Source organism: Littorina saxatilis, linkage group LG1, assembly GCF_037325665.1.
Source record: "Littorina saxatilis isolate snail1 linkage group LG1, US_GU_Lsax_2.0, whole genome shotgun sequence".
Taxonomy (NCBI): Eukaryota; Metazoa; Mollusca; class Gastropoda; order Littorinimorpha; family Littorinidae; genus Littorina; species Littorina saxatilis.
In genome coordinates, this window is record NC_090245.1 from 84937791 (window position 1) to 84955102 (window position 17312).

The 17312-nt window shown below is 39.8% G+C and overlaps 1 protein-coding gene across 2 annotated transcripts; it reads right to left on the reverse strand.

Moving 5' to 3' along the window:
• Positions 1–1109: 1109 nt before the first annotated feature.
• Positions 1110–17259, reverse strand: LOC138982188 (protein FAM81A-like). 2 transcript variants are annotated; one of them, XM_070355418.1, is made up of 8 exons: positions 17133–17259; positions 10970–11269; positions 9957–10055; positions 8578–8757; positions 7827–8075; positions 6340–6582; positions 3970–4080; positions 1110–3216 (listed from the first exon to the last, which is right to left on the reverse strand). In XM_070355418.1, the coding sequence occupies exons 2-8, from the start codon at positions 11183–11185 to the stop codon at positions 3001–3003; spliced, it is 1314 nt and encodes a 437-aa protein (XP_070211519.1). In that variant the 5' UTR covers positions 11186–11269; positions 17133–17259; the 3' UTR covers positions 1110–3000. The 2 variants fall into 2 exon arrangements, with proteins under 2 accessions (XP_070211519.1, XP_070211525.1); XM_070355424.1 differs by lacking the exon at positions 9957–10055 and having other exon boundaries at positions 17133–17257.
• Between the last annotated feature and the right edge of the window lie 53 nt (positions 17260–17312).

Consider the following 17312-nt stretch of genomic DNA (forward strand, 5'->3'; position numbering starts at 1 on the left):
CCAGGGGCTTGCAACGTAGTACAATATATTACCTTACTGGGAGAATGCAAGTTTCCAGTACAAAGGACTTAACATTTCTTACATACTGCTTGACTAAAATCTTTACAAAAATTGACTGTATTCTATACAAGAAACACTTAACAAGGGTAAAAGGAGAAACAAAACCGGTTATTCGCCTCTCACGACATGCTGGGGAGCATCGGGTAAATTCTTCCCCCTAACCCGCGGGGGGTGCGGGGGGTAGTACCAGCACTACCTAAAGATAGTAGTACATTGGTCATAAACACCATCACCTGTGCAACTTGTTTCTGGTGGTGATGGACAATATGCAATCTGTCACCAAAACCTTATCATCCAGATTGGAAGATCATGATTTGTGTGTAACCAAAGTCAAAACCGACTGAAGCATAACAGGTACAAACAATTCTAAAGTTTGGGGGCAAAAGTTCAAGTTCTTTCATCATGATCAGTTGGTACACTCAGGTGCAATATTTCAGTCAAAAGCGTGTGTATAACATAATAAGTAACGTAACAGGTGATATAGTCTGACATGAATACAAGTCTGTAGCATGTACATGTATACAAAAAATTGAATTACAAAGGGATAGATGTAAGATAATGATGTATTAAAGAGCAACTTATCCTTTTATGAAATACCTCTTTTGTATCTTATAAACAGAACTGTCTGATATTCATCACTTTGGATTCCCTGAGCAACCTAATGTTGTGACTGATACAATCAATAAGGAAAGAAAACTACACCAATGTGTAACCTGTAACCTTCAAATTCACAAATGACATATATATACGCAAGGCATGCATAAAGTCAACTGCTACTTAAAAGAAGAAAACTGTTACACAGATAACGAGTCATCAGAAAACAAAGAATATTTAAGTCCAATGGGGATGTATAGTGGCACCCATGCAATGAACCCGAATTCTTGAAAATAAAAAAGACAAAATGATTTGGGTTAAAAGAATATTTATGCTTCCTGCAAAGAATATTTGTATACAGCTCTCTTATCTTTATATCTCTTCAATACAAAATGACTGGAGAGTTTACATGCATTTAACTATTACTAATGACATTCCCTTGTCAAAACAGGTTCTCTTTTTACATTTAGTCAAGTTTTGACTAAATGTTTTAACATAGAGGGGGAATCGAGGCGAGGGTCGTGGTGTATGTGTCTGTGTCTGTGTCTGTGCGTGTGTGTGTGTAGAGCGATTCAGAGTAAACTACTGGACCGATCTTTATGAAATTTTACATGAGAGTTTCTGGGTATGATATCCCCAGACGTTTTTTTCATTTTTTCGATAAATGTCTTTGATGACGTCATATCCGGCTTTTTGTAAAAGTTGAGGCGGCACTGTCACACCCTCATTTTTCAATCAAATTGATTGAAATTTTGGCCAAGCAATCTTCGACGAAGGCCGGACTTCGGTATTGCATTTCAGCATGGAGGCTTAAAAATTAATTAATGAATTTGGTCATTAAAAATCTGAAAATTGTAATTAAAATTATTTTTTTATAAAACGATCCAAAAGTACTTTTATTTTATTCTTCATCATGTTCTGATTCCAAAAACATATAAATATGTTATATTCGGATTAAAAACAAGTTCTGAAAATTAAAAATATAAAAATTATGATTAAAATTAAATTTCCGAACTCGTTTTAAAAACAATTTCATCTTATTCCTTGTCGGTTCCTGATTCCAAAAACATATAGATATGATATGTTTGGATTAAAAACACGCGCAGAAAGTTAAAACGAAGAGAGGTACAGTAAAGCGTGCTATGCAGCACAGAGCAACCGCTACCGCGCTAAACAGGCTCGTCACTTTCACTGCCTTTTGCACTAGCGGCGGACTACGGTCATTGTGAAAAAATGCAGTGCGTTCAGTTTCATTCTGTGAGTTCCACAGCTTGACTAAATGTAGTAATTTTGCCTTACGCGACTTGTTTTTTATTGTTATTCTTCAGAGGGTTGAACATAAAAAACAGTACCTAAATGCACGAAACATGAGGTCAACCTCTTCACAAAAGGAAAGAAACGATAACATAACACATAAACACAAACATTTTTCTTGCTGTAGCTTCACTTCTCTGTATTGTTCCCCACTCTTGAACACTGCCGATGGGAATTGCACAAAATATTTTTCAAGCAGCATATGCTGCATTCCCAGTTTAATTTCCCATCCTATCCCCTTCTCCTAGTATTGTCTTCTAATGAAACGGGCTGAGGAAGTCAAAGTAATGAGATATGAAGACTTGAAGTTGTTTTTCTCTCTGAATGCTAACAACGCCACTCTGATTACCCCTCACGAATGACTTTGAAATGGCAACCATGATTTAGGAAGTCAGTTTAGTGATCTCATCAGCGTTGCGCTTGACGTTGGCATCTATCTTTGCCAGGAGTTTGGGCCAAGGCTTAGTCAGTTTTACTCCCATCTATCAAGAGCAACAACAAAATTCAACTAGACCCTAACCCTGCCCATCACAACCCTTTCTCCATATCCCTCTTCTACCACACTCCCTTACTCTCTTCACTTTTCCTCCTCTGTCACACTCCCTGTCCTTAATTAAGCCCAAAGTCGACTTCACGAAGACTTCACAAATTCTATTTACCGAAAACTCAGTGCTAAAGATTTGTGCGGTCAGCTTTGCGAAGTATACTTCACGTAGTCGACTTCGCCCAGTTGAGGACAGGCTTAACTCTCTTCACATTCACACCTCTCTAACAATTCTCTTCCAAAGCCCCCTTTGCATCTACTGCTGGTCCCCAGACTACAGTGAAACCTCTGTTTTTAAGACCGTCCATATGACCCTGCTGTATTGAGACCTAGTTTCCCCAAAGTTCCTTTTTACAAAGTCTGTAACTTTATTTCCATTTTATGACTCCCTCCTTTGTAAGACCTGATTTTCTCAGGTTTTTTCAGGTTTTAAAAACAGAGGCCTCACTGTATCACTAAGTGTTCTTCAATGATACTTTTGTCAAAGGCTACACTAACACCACCATTTTACGAATCTGTCCGATTTCCTTGCGCAGCTGGTCTTCCATGAGCTTGCGTTTGCCCTCCATGACTGTTTTAACATTGCTGATACTTTCGTGCACAGTGGCAAACCCTTCGCGGCACTCTCGCTTCAATTTAGCGATCTCGTCAGAGTTGCGCTTGATGTTGGCATCCATTTTGGCCAGGAGTTTCGATTCTATGTTCTGTGTGAAAGGAAAACAACAAACAAAATTAAAACACTGGCTTGTACACATAGATTCTTCTGCAGTCTAAAAAATCTAAATTCCACATCCAGCAAACAGGATTTTTGTTTTCAACATGATTTTTTTTTCGAAACACCTTCCCACAATCAACCAAAGTGGGGAAAAAAGGAGGCTAAATCATATCAGCATTTATGTTGCACATGTATTAGCACTTTACAGAAATTCCAAAACTGAATATACCCCTCATGTGCAGGGGCTCACATCCACGTCGGACATCGGACATACACGGATATTTTTTCCAAATGTCCTATACATTTTTCATGCAAGAGGACATATGTCCTATTGTTTTTGTCACAAAGGGGTTATTGTCCGATTATGCTTTCATTTGATCTGGAAACTGTCACTACTTTCCAATTTACAGTAGTTTGATTTGCTACGATGTGTCTCTCCAAGCAGACAAAACCATGCTGTTAGTGTCCGTTTTGTTGCGAGACAAAAAAGGTCCTATTAATTTTTTTCCGGGACAAATGTCCTATCGCTTTTACATTGTCCAGGACATTTGTCCTATGCCATCTCTCATGGATGTGAGCCCCTCATGTGTGTGGGGGTCATGCAGTCCTTGACTGTTCTGGTATCCAAGAAAAGAGCCATATAGGCTCTAAAGTCTACTCGTTAGAAATTCAAACGTACTGAATGTACAATTTTTGCCAATGAACCCAGAAGAAGAGTTGCAAGACAAAAGAAAACGCTTACAGTCTGCATGTCGGACATGAAGGTCCTGGAATCCGCCAGCAGTTCTTCCAGCTTGATGATGCGAGCTTCAAGGCCGTAGTGGGTGTCGTCCAGCCTTCTTTCCAGCTTTTCCTGTTCAGTAACAAATAAACTGAATAGAGGATGTTCAGAAATCACTGCTTACATATTTATGGGTTAATGTGGAAGAGTGGTGCCCCCAAAATGAGGCAATAAATCATCTGACTGATGATGTGTAGAGCGATGTGTGCGTTAATGTCACATCGAAAATTTAGCTCTGATATGTATTTTGTGCAATGTTAGCTTGACATGATATGCCCTTTTCTTTCAAAAATATGCACATAGTAGCTCACGATCACTACCTTAATGATTGCATGGCTGCCTATTGAAAAGACGCCAAGTGTTTTGGCACTCATACATGTGGCCACTGATCAGCATACGTGGCAACTTTTTAGTTTTGAAAAGGGTTGAATTCAAAAAGACAAACTGCTGTGGATTTATTCTAATACCTGATACAGTATGAACCATGTTTGAATTAGCGATGAACAGTATGTATTTAAAAAAATAACTTACTCTCTAAGTCAGTAAGTGTTATATATATCATAATAATAATAATAATAACGGGTATCTATGTTGCGCCTTATCTGAAGTTCAAAGCGCGTATGCCATGTGAGATGGAATTTTTTACACAATATATCACGCATTCACATCGGCCAGTAGATCAACAGCCTATATAGGCGCTGCATCCACATTTCACGGCCTATTATTCCAAGTCACACGGGTATTTTGGTGGACATTTTTATCTACGCCTATACAATTTTGCCAGGAAAGACCCTTTTGTCAATCGTGGGATCTTTAACGTGCATACCCCAATGTAGTGTACACGAAGGGACCTCGGTTTATCGTCTCATCCGAAAGACTAGCACTTGAACCCACCACCTAGGTTAGGAAAGGGGGGAGAAAATTTCTAACGCCCTGACCCAGGGTCGAACTCGCTTCCGAGCGCAAGTGCGTTACCACTCGGCCACCCAGACCTATATACAGCCCTAACATACTATTTCAACTGCATGCACTGAGTTAAAGTAGTGGCTTTAGATCATACTACTAATCAGATCACTATTGTCACCATGACATTGTTAAACTTAACACTATTGTGACTAGCACTGCCACGGCGTTTACGTCCTGCCTGCCCAAGCTTGCCACCAAGAAACTTCCCAAAAATCAGTAACTGTAAAGAAATCTGTCTAGCAAGCTTGAATTAAGTCCAATCACCACCAAATTTTGTGTACTAATTCAAAAATGGATGCCCAGTTCAGTCGTGCTATTTATAAGTTTGTCACACGATTTGTTTTAGCAAAGGGGGGTGAAAGGGGGGTGAAAGGGGGATAATTTGTGTTTTTTAACGTTTTTTTGTGTGTGTTTTATTTTCTACTGCTTTTTTTAAAAGTTATTTTTTAACAGAAAGTATCATAAATAATGTTATTACCAAACAAGGTGTAAAACCTATGAATTAGCTGAAATATTGTTAACATTGTACACAGAAATAAGGAGACAGTACAAAGAAAAAAACAAGCAAATCACGCATTCACTCACAGCATCCTGACTCAAATGAAACAAAACTGTAGATCTAACACTCACCAAATGATGTCTAGGTAATCCATATTGAATATAAGTCACATTTTCACAACAAAGTACCAACTGTACACCTATGAACAATTCCAAAAGGATTTGAAGGCTCCAGCCATCCATTGTTATCAGTGCTGCCACGCCCCCATAGCTCCTGCACGATTCCGAGATACATGTTCGTCTAGAAGTATCACCGCCAACCACGTGTAGTTTGCCGACTCATACTAGCAACAACGGGACTGTTTCTTCCTTACTTTCACTGCTTGTATCGCTTTCGTGAGGCGAAAACGATACGTCCGAATCATGCTCTACGGGATCCTCAAGGTCCAACATCCGGAGAATCTCCTCCCGAGGCAAGGCTCGCCTTTGATTCATTTTTTTTCCTCAAAAACGCACACAAATCAGGCGGATTTGCAAATGGCAGAAGGGGACGCCAAGTGTATCAAGGGAAACAACTCAATCTATTTGCAAGCTTCAAAAACCGGGAAGCAATCACGAGTCGTGTACCCTCTATGGCTGGTACTGAAAAATGCGCGTCCCGTCCATGGGCGTGTCAGCGCTGGTACTGATTTATCAGTGTCCCGTCGCGAAAGTGTTAAACAAATTCAAAAACACCATTTCACTGAATCAATAAACCAGAATGGTAAAGTTTTATTGATTTATTTGTTAATTTTAGTTTTATTCACTCGCATCAGCCTAACTTTTCTCAGCAATGGTAACTTACACAGAACTCAACACAATACTCACAATGAGATGATCCTTGTTGGCGCCAGTCTTATCAATCATAGCCAGGATGCGTTGTTCCATACGGTCCCTCTCAACATCCATATTGGTTTGCATGTTAGCCATGGATGTCTTGACCTCGTCCACAAGCTGACGCGCCCTTCCGTCGATCATCGTCATCTGTGTGCTGGTGTCTCCTTCAAGATGGGTCATTTTCAGACGACTTTCACCTGAGTTCCGCTCAATTTGGTTGTTGAGGGCAATCAGCTGAAAGAAAGTGTGTGGGTTTAGTGAGCTGAAATTTGGTACACATACTGGCTCCTGATGTTATATTTTGGGAGAGAAAGGACTGGGGGCGTTGTGGTGAAAGAGAGAGCAAGAGAGAGACATATGATAAGATGTTTTGAAAAAGAACAGATTATTTTAACCTTCACCGATAGCTCTGCATGCAGACTCGGGCACCCACACTACAATAAACTTTGCCATAATTTCTTTGTTTTTGATGTCACAACCAAGAGACTTTAGGTATTCTTCAAGAATGTCTATACTAATATTGTGATCATGAAAATGGTGAATATACTTGATAAACGCGAAAATAAAAAACAAAAATCGAGAGTGGGTGTCTAACGCACGCATACTTTGACAGTGACTATGCCGGGCCCTGCTTAACCTCTCCACTGACAACTCTGTGTGCAGAAGGCGCCCACACTTGTTTACACAACAGAAATCTAAGACCGCAACAAGCTGAAAGATGGCGGGAAAATGACTGTACAGTGGTAACGGTCCCGTTAGGTCTCATCATGTTATCAAACTAAACTGGACAGTGCATGGGAAACTAGTACACACAGAAAGCACCACATATGCACTTCGACCCTGTTATTTTCTTTAGCGCTTTCATCTATTCATTTGGCGGCAAGCAACTGTTTGGAGAAGTACAGTATAACGAATGCCACTAATTTGAACACACGAAGCGGTACATTTTTATGATCATATATATGCAAGAATTTGTTCCCTCCTACACAGTTTTCAGATTTGGAGCACAGGGCATGGAGTCTCTGTAAAATGTGCTGCCGCTTGGTAGGGAATGTCCATTTGCAACCGAGAGGATTGATGCTTTTGGACAAGAACATGATTATATAAAAAGATGATTAAACCACAGAGACAGAGACAGAGATGCACACACATGTACACAGAAACACACACAGACACATGGGCGCCTAAGGCACCCACCATTGTCAAAACCGGAAATTCCCATGGACGCCTTATAGTTGCCCACAGCCGTCAAATCATAATTTTTACAGCCAGGCAGTATGGTGAACATTAAACAACTTAACATGTGAAAACCAACAAACAAACAATACACACAAAGATAATTCAACCAACCCACCTCAGACAGAAAAAAACACTTACCACACACAAAAAGAACTACGAATGAACACAAATGTCCACTTACAATATGTGTATGGACTGACAGTAATGCAAACACTGAATCCTCTCCCTCTCCCTCTTACCTGTTGTTCAATGCCGTTCATTCTGTCACCGATGCGATTGGTCACTTCTTGCTGCTGTACGTTTAGTTGGCGGATGGAGTCAAAGCATGACCTGACATCTGTCCCCAGCTTGCCAATGGCGGAATCACAGCGCACAATGCGACCTTTGAGGTCAGTGAGGGTCGCCACATGGTGAACTTCTAAGTTCTTCACAGCATTGTTTGTTCCAACATGGGCACTGTCTCGAGATTTGATGGAGTCCTCTATGGCCTGAAAATTGATAAGTAATTAATATCTCACTATTTGTTGCAATTTATGTCAAGCCAAATGGGGGGGGGGAGGGGAGGGGGGGGGAAGGGGGGGGGAACAACGCGGATGAAAACTGCAACACCCCCCCCCCCCAAAAGTAGAAAGTAGTGTTTGTTTAAATCTTTTTTAAGAGACTACTTTATTAATATCAATATTACATACTCCAATTCCTTTCTACAATGAAGACTTTCTCTTGGGTTCACTTCCTTTAAACTATGTTATCTTAGGTTCTCATCTATCCTCTTCTTGCCTTCTCTTTGTGCTATTTTTTTTCTTCTGTTTGCTAATGAAGACATTGTTTGTTTCCCCCCTTTTTTATATTGGCGACAACATTTCCACTGTTGTCTCACTTATGTCAGCTCACAAGTGGTCACTTGTTTATTTCCTAACACTTATCATCAAGCTCATCAGCATAAAAAAAAACTAAAACTAATGAACAAAAGGCGTGTGTGCCATGACTGACCGCAATATCTGAATTGAGGCGATTGACGCAGGCGGTGATGGTACGGATGTGTTCCTGTAGCAAGGTGCGGGCCTGTTTTTCCTCGTTCCAAGTGCCCTGGGTGAAGTTGAGGCTGTCAATGACATCTTCTTTGATCTTGAACGCTCGGTCAATTAGCCCTGATGTTGTTCGCTCTTGGGCCTGCAACATTTCAACACTTTTTGTGAAGGTATTTTGAGGGTTATAAGTTTAGAAATCTGTGAAGATATGGTACAGTGGAACCCCCCTTTTAGAACCTCCAAAAGTCTTAGACAATCAGGTGTTAATAAAGGAGGGAGTCTAAAAATGGTAAGTTTACAGATATATGAACAGAAAATTTAAAAATGTAAGGTCTTAAAAAGGGGGTTTATTCTTAAATTGGGGGTTCCACTGTACTAACATGGAAGGAAAATGCAGGGACAGCTTGGCAAATGCCAGCTCCTGCACACATAAGAAACTCTTAACATTTTTTTTCTCTCTCATACCTGTACATCTAAAATGCATGTACGGTATAAGTTATAATTACCCTCTGTGCTCTCTAAAAATTTCATTTTACATGTAGTCAAATACTGACTAAATGTAAAAACTAAATTCCTGTGTCACAGGAATATCATTCATAAATGTCTGAACATATTGACCTACCACATAGAGGCTTAATAATGTTCAAGGTTGAATGAATAGGGTTCCTTTGCTTTCAAAGTTTACAAGAATTATCAGTAACATCGTAAACACACAGCTGTTGCAGAAAAATCTGGCTACGTAGAGTCTCTCAGACAGAAAGATAAAAAAAAAAGCAGAGGCAAATAAATAAAAGGGGGACATTGGGGAGGAAGGGGGTATGGCAGTAAATGAATAAATCCATGTGTCACCTGCAAAGGCCTTAAAATATTATACCTGACAAGCTCACGTAACATTCACAAACCTAACTTTCTAGGAATGAACTACAACAAAAGTTCATAAATCTACGATGACAAAACATTGTTTAAAACAAAGTAGCTAATAAAACATTAAATACATGTACAATCAAATGTCCCTGAGCCCGTCTACATAAAAACAACAACAATATTTTCCATTTTGTATTAAATAGCCCAAGCCTACATTACAGACAAACACTATTTTAGTGCTAAGTTCCATAGAGAGTTATTGGTTCACTAAAACATTAGTCAAAGCCTAGGCTGCGCCTGGTACTCTAAGCCTGACCCTTTCACTATATCCTGTATTATTTAGCTGGAGGAAAGTGTTCTCCAAACCCAAAAAAATTTAACAATCAAGCTGAAAAAGAAGCAAAATGTTAATGAAATGAAGCTGCTAAATGCGTTAAGAAGCGATCAAAATGTCTGCAGCCTTCCTGTGTTGAATACCTGCAGGCGTGCCTCCAGCTCATCAACGCGGGAGGGGATCTCTGCATCAACAACTGGCACTGGAACAATCTCTCTCTTCACCACTGGGCGTTCCGCTGCCTATCACAAGAGCGGAGCTTTGCTCAGAAAAACACTTCCCTTCTCCATTGTAGATGGGAAATCTTAAGAGCTGATACTTCTACTTTCTTTCAAAATTGTCCAGGACTGATTACATCAGAGATTAAAAAGAAACCTAAATGAGGCAAGACCATCGCTGTGACTAATCAATTTTAAACCCAGACAAATGTATGTTGAATGCTGGATCATTGCATAGATATAAATATAGGTCCCTGATCATTTTATCCCCATGGAACAAATAGAAAGCTGAAGGCAACAGGAATACACAGAGGGAAAAACACTTGATTCAGATACACTGAACTGAGGACGTTGCAATATATTACAAGGGCTGACTGCAGATATCTTGACCGCAGCTGATGTCAGGAGATCTCTCTAATCATTGTTAGCATCAGGCTGATTACTCTAACTTGCCATAGAAACTTGAAGCAGTGCAAGTACTGTGTCCTCAAATGTAATACATGTAAAGAAGAAAAAGGAAACTGCATAAAGAGGACAAAATTATGAAATTAATCAGCAAGTGCCGATGCGTCATGGAAGTGATGCCCTTTCCTCGGTTCTCTCTATTACATACAGACAAATACAAATTATTTGTCTCTTGGTTTCTTGTTAACAATGAAGTGTTAGCTGTTGTCTTGTTTGCTTCTATTGCAGATCTGAGGTCCTAACATTAATGCTCAAGAACATTTTAAGATACCTAAAACACAAGAAAGACTGAAAACAGAATAGAAACAGCAACACACGTAAACAAACACACATGCACACACACACACGCTATCACACACACACACGCTAACACTTACCACTGCCTCCTGGATTTAACTACATGTACTAACCAAACAAACACATTTGACCTGAAATAGACTTTCAACACCAATAAACAAACAAATACATTATACCTGTAATCGCTCCTCTAGAGCATCAATGCGATTTGGGATGTCCGACTGGACGACTGGCACCAGCTCTTGGAATGTCTCCCCCCTGTGCGACACAGGGGGCAGATGGCGAGGGGTGCCGACTTGGATGGCATTGTAGTCGTGGGTTGTGTCCCATGGGGCAGTCACAACGTAGCCCTGGTTGTTACGACCACGACCGCGACGTACCAACTGACTCATTTAAAATGAGGACTAAACTTGCTGGTGAATGAAAAAGTCAAGTCAGCCCACCGAGTGTGCAGTGTGTTGTGACCCCCACTGTGCCTGGAAACAGAAAATCATACAAGTTGAATGTGAAACCCAGAAAACTAACTTACTTTCTTATTTAAACATTAAAAGCTTAATATTAATTGGTAGAAGTCAACTTCACAAAGCTCAGTGTCCGATGGTTTGGCACTGAATTTTCATTATGAACAGTTTGGGAAGTCTTCGTGAAGTCAACTCAGGGCTCATTTGAGGACAGCCTTAAGGGTGATTAAAAACAGTCTTTTGCAGCCCAATGTTGCAATTAAGCAACAGCTCATATAGCCCTGACAACACTCGACACACATGTAAAATAAAAGATTAATGGTTATTAAGCTTTCAACTGAAAACAAAATGAAAATCAATTGGTCTAAAAGTTCAAAAGATATTAAGTAGTAATTGAAGACCAAAGCTAAGATTTTGTGTGGCTTGCAGTAGTACAAGACTCTGCTATAGATCTAGAAGAAAAATGGATATGGCTGAAAGGGATACATTTCAGGAAACATCAAAGAGCAAATTAAAGCTAAAAACAAAACAAAACAAAATGAAGGAAAAATTAAAAATGTCTAATCAAAGGCAAGTCCAGTAATGATCAGACCTGTCCATTCAGAAAGTAAGACAAATCCATAATAAATTCAAAACACTCTCATTTTTACAAAGATAAGTGCTATTAAAAAACATTGGATTTTGCAATTAACGGCACATTTACACAAAATCTCAGTCAGTTTATTCCAGGGCAGAGCAAAAGCTATTGGCACAGAAACCAACGTTGCTTATAATTTATATTATCTCGGGATCAGGTAAACCACAACACTGAAATTTAAAACCTAACCTAGCCAGGAAAAGTAATTAATCTAACTGAAACACCAATTAACAACTAGCTGTCTTAATTGTTTGCTTTTCTCCCATAACACAAAGGGGAAAAAACGGGAGCATGTCTATGTTCCCCCAGGTCTATGTTCCCCCAGGTCTATGTTCCCCCAGGTCTATGTTCCCCCAGGTCTATGTTCCCCCAGGTCTATGTTCCTCCAGTCATACCATGTGTCATATGTCATGTCATGCCATATGCCATGTCGCATGTCATGTCATATCATGGCAAGCAATATGTCGTGTCATATGTCATGCTATATATCGTGCTATAAGTATAAGTCGTGTCATGTGTCATGTCATATGTCACGTCCTCTGTTCTGGTGTTTATGAAAACGGAAGCTTCTGAAAATCAAAATATTCCCCCCTCTGTCACCTCTTACAAGACGCGCTTCATCCATTTTGAACAGAGAAATCTGCTTGCTTGCCGCTTGGCAATAAGTGGAAGTGCCTAGCTTCAGATTGACTGTCTTGGGCTTCTAGCCCTTATAACCTGAATTTCTCTATAAGTAAGGATGTACTGGCAGAAAGAGTAGTCAGCTCCTTCCACAGAAAACCCAAGCTTTGTCAGTAGGCTAGCTACCAGCATACAGGCCAAGAGAGAGGCTGAATAAAAGAATAGATCCGTTGTGTATTGCAACGGAATGCAGTAACTTCTGTAGGCGCCCTGTAGGCCTACCGCTTTTTGGCTTTTTGGGAAATTACGGGCAGTTTGAAGACTAATGTTGGCGGGAAAAGTACACACCCAAGTTAAGTACACACCCCACACAGAGTTTAATTACTCCATTTCAGATTTCTAGAAATGTTGAAGTTCCCCCAGGACAGAAATGGCATTTGCCATGTCATATGACATGACATGACACATGACATGACATATGACATAACATATCAGACCTGGGGGAACATAGACCTGGGGGAACATCGGGTGCCTCCCGAAAAGAAAAAAAAACTTAAACCCCTTTTGAAAAAGTTCAGATGTCTCTTACATCCACTCATATAAAACAGACCACAACAGTCCTAAACAACATCAACATCTTCTCTAATATAATACAGAATCATTTCTGTCCTGCTCTGAACACTAAATCTGTTATACACCCTAAAGAAGTCACACATACAAAATGCACAGGTTTACCAGTTGTGCCCACAAATGCAGAAGAGATAATCCAAAGAATGATGTTACACTGTCTGCAAAAACTGCTTCTGCTCAGAAATCCAGATATATTCCTTGCACACAAAATTCTAATCCAGTAGTGGGCAGGAGATAGGTGAGTCTCTCCCACACACAGTCGATCAGTTCATTTCTCTCTGCTCAAATCGAGACCAGGAAAAATGACTGCTTTCTTTAAGGAGGTATAGAGCTCTGCACTGGTTGAATTATTGAGTGAGTGGCTGGCAACAGTTGCTAAGCACTGCTCTGGGAGTTCCTGCCTTGCATACTGAAACAGCTATAGGTCTCATAACTCCCCAAGGTAACACAGCCATTCTCCCACATTGACAAGCTCACTCTATTCTCTTGCCCTCAAGTAGAAGAGAATGCTGATAAAGGAGCCGGTTCTCTATTATAGCAACCAGTCAAATTGGCTGTGGCAGATTTCTCTGTGCAGCTATTTGGTTATCATTCATAAATCATTATCATGATGTGGGTGAAGGGATTGTGCAGCTGAACCTACGAAAGACTGACAAATTGGCAGCAATACAGAGCAAACAAACCTCACCATATGTATCATCTCTACAAAGCTGAGTAAACAGATACATAATCCTTTGTTTCAAGAACATTTCATCAGGCAATAAAGCAATCAAAGAATCGACAAAACAACAAAAACGTATTAGAGATAGGGCAAACAAAGTAACATAGTGTATGAACCATAACCCTTTATCAATTTTACAGGTCTGAAATAAAACGTCACATAAAAATGAGATGAGTAATTCAAGCAGTTTCCTATAAAATTACATGTAACCTTCATTGTATTGATTTTTCCCCCCACAATTCACACAAAACCTTGGTTCATATTTCTGTTTTGTACCTGGGTTTTTTTCTTTTTTCTTTTTTATACTACATGTATGAATCATATGGGGAAAACAGAACAATGAACATCACGATCTCTTGCGTTTCAAGCATGCTTTCACATATTGTGCTGTCTCTATGGAGACCTCACAGTCGCTGCCCTCCAACCAGCTCTGATGTCAAACACTGACTGTCCGCAGTAGCCACATTGAAACTAACAGTGCCAACAGTCGTATGTGACCCTCCACCACGGAATGAGTCCCATGTCACCTCGTGCAGTTCTGCGCTAGACTTAATATAAGTCTGGGGGGTGTCTGGTAACTGTGTGAGGGTCACCTTAGCCACAGGCTTATAACTCGAACAGTTTTCGCTCTTTTCTAAAACGGTTTTCACCACTGGATAGAGCATAAAAAACTCTTTAGGAAAATGTAAAAATATGAAAATCATGTAAAGGTGACATGCGACTCATTCCGTGGTGGAGGGTCACATATCGGGTTAATGGAAAGAGCTGACAAACACATGAAGTAGGTCGTTTGAACTGTTAATGGTAAAAGTTCTCTGATTGTATGTATGTATACTGTACAGGTGTGTAAAGCATTGGCGATGTACTAATTTTTTGGGAGGTGTTGAAAAAAGGTCTGTGCATTTTTAATATTTTACAAACACTTTGTTCTCAGTATCAAAACTAAAGAAAGCCCTTAATAATAAAAAACCCAAGAAAGGTATGTTGTTGTAACGTTTAATTATTGACAAAACAAAACTTTACGTTCACAGATATTTTGACCCAGCGGTTTTTCAAGTGCACAGACAAACAAACACTAATTATACAGAAAACTTAGATCTGACAAAATGTTCAGCCGCTTACAGGGAAGACACAAGCAAGGAAAGCGTTCCAACGACATATCTTTCTTGTTTTTCTATTCTGAATTTTGGAACGTTGGTAGTCTATTTGCTTTTGGATTAAAGAAAATGGTTTTACCAACCAACAATGAAGCAGTCTGATAAAAAGAAAACTCAGCAGCTTTCTCTCTCTCTTGCTCCCTCTCTCTCTCCCTGTGCAGCATTACTTTTTGTGTTAGTCTTTTTTTCCCTTAAATATCTGTACACAAAGTCTTTCCTGATTGTTATTAACTCAATTACAGTATTTTCTCTCATTTGATCTGCTTCCTTGTTGGCATGGAAATTGATAACACACTTGTAATAAGACACTTGTAAGTGCCTGCATGTTCACCCCATAAATTTGTATAAACCTTTATTTGTCCAAAACTATGATACATTACTTATGTAATACATGTGGACACAAAAAAGCATCTCATAAACTAATTGAAGTGATAAAATCATAAGACAAACCAACTTTGCACTTTCTTTTGCCAGATGTGGTGTAGCCCAACAGTGATCCTGCAATGTGCTCAAGTTACCTATGTTTTAGTCCAGAGTCAAGCTACCTTTTTTTCTATTTCTATTTCTTTTCCTCTCAGCACCTTTGACAATTTATACCATACTCCTGTTCTTTGGTTCAACCGTTTTCAGAGGGGATGGCAGGGAGAAGTCTTGTTATTTGGTAAGGCTCGAGAAATTATGACGTGATGAGTTGGTTACAGAGACAGGCCAGAGGCTCACAGCGACCGTAGGCTCAAGAACTGACAAGTCATTAATAAAGATCTGTTTGAGTTAAATGCAAGAACTATTCTTTCTCTTTTTTAAAGAATTTTTTTTTTTTTGAAGACTTGTATCTCAACAATTGGAATACATGTGTGACAGGGAGACTACCGTCGCCCTGCACAGCAGGCTCTGCAGAGTTGTTGGCCTTTGAGCACGAGCTATTTATAGCTCGCCGCCTAGACACCTGTGGATTGTAGAGTTCTGTTTGTGATGGGGTCTGGTGGCTGCTGACTCCCTGTATGGGAAAGCGAACAAACACTCAAGTCCTTAATGGCAAAAAAACATAGGACTTTTAGTTTTAATATCAATTTTACTACTCCCTGTATGTTCTTGGTTTCCTTTGGGTAACCATAACACATTAACAGTTTTAATAGGGCTAAGAAATTAGCTCTAAAATTCTCAATCTTGTTTGATTTGACATCGTCTCCAAAGGTGATAGTTGTGTTTCGGCACTCGTTTACATTTGGCGCCAGCGGGCAGGAATGGGACTCGACATGATATGTTCAGGAATGGCATTATGGCCACTGAATCATTTTCGTGCTGTTCCCATTCCACAAACCTGGGAGGGACCTAAGCTCGGAGGGTCCATGGTTCGGAACTTTGGGGACAAATTTCATTCAAACGGTGGTGAGTGTGGCACTGACAGGGAGAATACCGTCGCCCTTCACAGCAGGCTCTGCAGAGTTGTTGGCCTTTGAGCGCAAGCTATTTATAGCTCGCCGGCTAGACACCTATACATTGTAGAGTTCTATTTGTGATGGGGTCTGGTGGCCGTTGTCTCCCTGTATGTTCTTGGTTTCCTTCGTGTAACCACGACAGTTTTTATAGGGCTAAGAAATTAGCTCTAAAAGTAAAATCAATTATACAAGATTTATATATATAGTACTTGTAGAAGTTAAAAGCAGAAGTTTACATCGCTTTTCACAATGTAACAGGTAAACATTAGATTAACCGAGTGAGTAATCACCTTCCACACTTCATTAACTGGAAGATTGCCAATACGGACAATCGATTGTACTGCAAAAAATCACTACTTAAGTTTATAGTTTATATAACTGTTGAAAATGCTTATCAGCTTCATTTAGATTCTAATAAAACACCAGCTAGAGGAAAGTACACACAAGTGAATGCAATATTTTGACTAACGGAATCCAGTTTCGAACGCAAAAAAAACCCTGCTAAGAACTTCTCTGAAAAGTTTGAGCAAATAAAAACGTCTTACGATCGCTTAAACATTTCAAAACATAATAAAAGTTCATACAAACGACAAAAACAGACAAAGCTCATCCATAATACAAGAAAAACAAATCTCCTTGCTGTACAGTACAAGAAAAAGCATATTATGCTCACCTTGCAAAAATATGACCAAGCAAATAACTTTTCCAACAAGTTGCTACCGATCGTCAGTCGCCATTTGTAAACAAAGCACAGTGCACACATCTCGCGCTAGTTTTCGAGACTTCATGACGGGGTCAGGGGGTTACGGGGTTTCTGCCCATGACAGTTCGCGCGAAATCGTAACTTCAAACC